This window comes from Sinocyclocheilus anshuiensis, unplaced genomic scaffold (genome assembly GCF_001515605.1).
Source record: "Sinocyclocheilus anshuiensis isolate Anshui unplaced genomic scaffold, SAMN03320099.WGS_v1.1 scaffold605, whole genome shotgun sequence".
Lineage (NCBI taxonomy): Eukaryota > Metazoa > Chordata > Actinopteri > Cypriniformes > Cyprinidae > Sinocyclocheilus > Sinocyclocheilus anshuiensis.
In genome coordinates this window covers 700,165-704,966 of record NW_015539865.1, presented here as the reverse complement: position 1 = coordinate 704,966, position 4,802 = coordinate 700,165, and the positions used below count along the sequence as shown (strand labels likewise).

General features: G+C 37.5%; 1 protein-coding gene across 3 annotated transcripts in view; it reads right to left on the bottom strand.

Moving 5' to 3' along the window:
• The window catches only part of LOC107684987 (probable phospholipid-transporting ATPase IM), a 26,494-nt gene that overhangs the window by 5,641 nt on the left and 16,051 nt on the right, over positions 1-4,802 (bottom strand). For all 3 annotated transcript variants that reach the window (XM_016481393.1, XM_016481392.1, XM_016481394.1), the window contains 9 exons: positions 4,577-4,665; positions 3,948-4,135; positions 3,422-3,630; positions 3,227-3,273; positions 2,984-3,149; positions 2,673-2,861; positions 1,546-1,661; positions 1,042-1,206; positions 784-895 (listed from right to left, as the gene is read on the bottom strand). In XM_016481393.1, coding sequence (XP_016336879.1) covers positions 784-895; positions 1,042-1,206; positions 1,546-1,661; positions 2,673-2,861; positions 2,984-3,149; positions 3,227-3,273; positions 3,422-3,630; positions 3,948-4,135; positions 4,577-4,665 — 1,281 coding nt within the window. The remainder of the gene's footprint in view (positions 1-783; positions 896-1,041; positions 1,207-1,545; positions 1,662-2,672; positions 2,862-2,983; positions 3,150-3,226; positions 3,274-3,421; positions 3,631-3,947; positions 4,136-4,576; positions 4,666-4,802) is intronic.

The following is a 4,802-nucleotide window of genomic DNA, read 5'->3' as shown; positions in this document are numbered from 1 at the left end:
AGTATTTCTATCGTTTTTTACCTCTGATGCACTGCAATGTCTGAACTGTCCTGAGCGCGTTCGCGGCTTCTTCTTCAGCCAGCGCGTGACGTGTCTTCTTCGTCTTCTTGCTTTACGGCAGATCGCAGACTTATAAGAGCATTACCACCACCTATCTCTCAAATGGACCATTGACACTCCTAATTGAGATTGTAGATAGAGTGTCAATGGTCCATTTGAGAGATAGGTGGCGGTAATGCACTTATAAGTCTGCGATCCGCCATAAAGCATGAAGAAGAAGACGCGGCTGTCGAGGACGCGCTCAGGACAGTTCGGACATTGCGTGAATCAGAGGTAAAAAAACGATATAAATACTGTTCAGTTTCTTGCACAGACCGATCGTTTTGTGTCTTTACACATCAGTGTATCATCACGAGCCGCAGGGTTTAATTTGGTTTTGTTTGTGTATGTTTTTTTGACTCAAAGTCATGGAGCCCATTCACTTCCATTATATGACTGACAGACTGCAACGGTTTGAGTTAAAAATCTTCGTTTGTGTTCTACTGAAGAAACAAAGTCACCTACATCTTGGATGCCCTGAGGGTAAGCAGATAAACATCAAATTTTCAATTTTGGGTGAACTATCCCTTTAATGCCTTTATTCCTCTCTTCATAGCAGGAGATGTACAGCACAGAAAATGAGCAATGCAAACACATCAGGTTTACTTAAACTAGTCAGTATTGGGGACGTGATTAAGGGTCTCAGATAGCATAAAGAAATTTTAGAATTAAATAATGAAGCACCTTGCTTGTCACCAGTGAGCACCCAGATTTTGATTTCGGCTTTGGTCAGCTGTTCAATGGTATGAGAGACTCCATCCTGAAGCTTATCCTCTATTGCAGTGGCTCCAATTAACTACACAAAAAGGACAGCACAAAAACACTTTAGCATCATATTCTACAAAAAAATAACTAACATTTTGGGTAAATTAAACAGAGCAGCCAACATAAAGACTAAAACCTCTAATTATGCTTTTGTGTGGGTGTGTGTTTTGTTCATACCATCATGTCTTTCTCTATCTCCTCATATAGTTTCTCTAGATTCTCCTCCCGGTCCTCCAACGCCACACTGGACTCATGGTGGCGCTGTTTCCACTCTGAAAAATATTCCTCATCCAAATCCTTATATGCTAGAACAAGAGTTCTCAACCCCTCACCAGCAAACTCCTACAGAGAAAAAAAAAGATATTGAAAGAATGCACAATCAAATATATATTTAATGGGCAAGATTTAAAGTATATGAACTGTAAGTCTGTGTATGACAGGCACTCCTATTGTGGGTAAATCTGTAGAGTTTTCTATGGAGATCACCTGCTTATGATGTTCTATTTGAGTTTAAAATTAATCAGTTCACTGCCTATGTAGACAGAAGACAGAAAGGCAGCTCCCAAGGTTTTGGAACAGAGCTATATTGTCTAAAGTGTGTGAGATAGCATGTGAAGCTCTGAAAGAGATAAACAAATATTCTCTTTGTAGTCTCACTAGAGCCCTCTGGTGTTGACTCACATTGAGGTGCTCAGTGGAGACCTTCATCAGTTCGCTGCAGGAGGGATGTAGTCTCTCATATATGATGGTGTCTGCTCCTTTACAGTACAGGGAGAGCTTGCCCTCTGGATTACGAACTGAAAGAAAGACCACAAATTTAACGCACAATTTTAAAATACACACTATATGAGTAGAGCCATGGAGCCTTCTTAAAGCAACAGTTTACCTAAAAAGACATTTTGCTTTAAATTTACTCACCACCAGGCCATCCGAGATGTAGATTAGTTTGTTTCTTCATCTGTGCAGATTAGAAGACATTTAGCTTTACAGTGCTTGCTCACCAATCGGTCCTCTGCAGTGAATGGGTGCCGTCAGAATTAAATTTAAAACAGCTGATAAAAATATCGCTATAATCCACAAGTAATCCACATGACTCAAATGCCACGTGTCATAAAAAGATGCATATGTGTAAAAAACAAAAACAAATCCTTCATAATTTTTTTTTTTAACTTTAAACCATCACTTCTGGTCAAATAAATCAGTCCATAATCTGTAATAACAATTCCTCTAGTAAAAAAGTCAATCCCCCATTGTCTTCTCACATCAAACCCCACCGATATATTTGTTTAGAATATATTTGTATATTTATATAATATATTTGTTCCTCACATCAAACCCCACCGATATATTTGTTTAGAATATATTTGTATATTTATATAATATATTTGTTCCACTTGTAAACAGTGCTTGATCTGTGTATATTTCTCTCCTGATTCAGATGAGATGACTTTTTCACTGAAGAAAAACAATATTATGGATAGAGGACTCTAATTTTAGCCAGAAGCAATGAATTGAAGTTTATAAAAAGGCCTTAATGATGGATTTGTTTATAACAAATGCACAGCTTTTTGCTTCACAAGACAATAATTAATGGACAGGAGTTGTGTCAGATTATTGTGTTTTTATCGGCTGTTTGGACTTTCATTCTGACGGCACCCATTCAGTGCAAAGGATCCATTGGTGAGCAAGTGATGCAATGCTAAATTTCTCCCAATCTATTCTTATGAAGAAACTCAGCTACATCTTGGATGGCCTGAGGGAGAGTACATTTTTGGGTAAACTGTTTGTTCAATCAACAGTGAGCATACCAATTACAGACATCCTTTTTCGCACATTGTTAAAATCCAGGATGGCTAGCAGCTCATAGCTCCTCTGAATCCCCATCTCCTCTATTGTCACTGTCTCAGGGCTGCGTGAGCGGAACACAAAGCCGAAATTACGGGCGGCCGTGACCAGAGCGCCCTCATCAGGAGACTGGGCCTGGTACACCAGATCACCTACAGAGTAAATTAAGAGTAAATAAATAAATTAATTAATAATAAAAAAAACAAAAACACAATGCATGTTTTAAGGTACACATACAGTAAAAGGGTAAGGCACATTATACACAACCACTTACCCTCGTTTTTCTCTTCTGCCATGACAGTGTGACAGAGAGAGAGTAATCTGAAGAAAGCATGAACGTCTGGAAGCCCCAGCTTTATAGCCTCTACCAGAGTATGATCATAAAAGAAGAATTTTGGGTCCGCAAGCCGGTTAAAGGAGAAATCCACTGATGTCATTTCCTATTACCAAACGCAAACTCGTTAACCCAGCAGACTCATTAAAATCCCTTGCCATTGTTTGAGACTTTGTTTCTCACCTCTGTGATCTCCAGCCTCTGTCCACTATAGTGGTCAATAACATCTCCTGTAGAGCAGAGAAAACACACTTTTAAGTTCAAACAGTATCTGGCTGTTTGATCGCTGCAGGGGAGTTTTATGTCTTGGCAATCTTTTGAAATAATATAGGCCTATAAATATAATAAGCAACTGATGCATGTGGAATTGGTTCTGACCATAAGATTTCCCATTAATGGAGCATTTGTTGAAGGTCATGATGTTCTGGGTGAGCGTGCCGGTTTTGTCTGAGAAGATGTATTTGATCTGACCGAGCTCTTCATTGAGCGTTGTGGTTCGAGCCTCAGCTGGCGTGTCAGTTCGTGCATGATACATGTTCCTGTCCCAGTTGATGTAGTAACTGTTGCCTAACCGAATTACTTCCATACTGCAATATAAAAACAGAGAATGAAAATAACATTCTTTTCTTAAATTAGTGCAAAAGTTTTTTGCATTATCAGCATAACAATTTTAGTCAAACATTACAGCAGCATTACAGCCAAAAGGACAAAAGATACCTAGAAATTATGCAGAATATTTCTTCATTTTACAAGTTCTACAGTCCTAACACAAGTCCTAAAGCTCTGCTTGTCTCCATGTTTAAATGTAAAAAAAAAAAGTGGTCTCAGACATTTTTCTCAACAGTTTGAATTAATGTTACTTTTCACAGAAAACAAACATATGCAGTGCATGAACACACTCTACCTGACATATAATGAGATGGGCACCACAGTGTTGAGGATTATAATGTAAGACCAGAAAGTGAGGAACGCTGAAAACGCGGTGTTCTCTTCCCGTGGAAGAAAGGCATTGAACTTTGACCCTGCATGGTTTTCCCAAATCCCATTCCCCACAGCCAGAATAATACACATCAGAGCCAGAAGCCCAAAAATCTACAAAGAGATCAAACAGAGTTACCAACCATCTGCTTACATACTAACCAATTACATTAAATATCATATGAACAAATATAGTCTTTCGATTTTAATGTAAATTATTTCGAATTTAATTTATAAAACTGAATTTTCAGCATCATTACTCCAGTCTTCAGTGTCACATTATCCTTTAGAAATCATTCTAATATGCTGATTTGCTGTTCAAAGGTCTTTTTAATATCAGTGTTGAAAACAGTTGTGCTGCTTAATATTTTTTGTGGAAAATTTTACATTTTTACACTTTTTTTTTTTTTTTTTTTTAAGAGTAAAAGTGTTTAGTCACTTTTGTTTAATTTAATGCATCCTTGCTAAATAAAAATGATTAGTAGGTCACATATACTGTATAAAGGTGGAGCTTATCTTGAGGTAAAATAACTATAGATTAGACATTTAACTTACAAAGAGCACCAGTACATTCATGAGTCGATCGATACTTGTCCTCTTAAAGGTGCTTTTCCCACAGTTCTGCATCAATTTAGTCTCTGGGCCTGAAGACATAACATATATATGAACCACGATACTTTTCCTTCAGGACAACAAACCACTAATGATTTCAATCATAAACCCAGAATATTATTTATTTAAAGGGGTCATATGATGTGATTTAAATTTTTCCTTTCTCTTT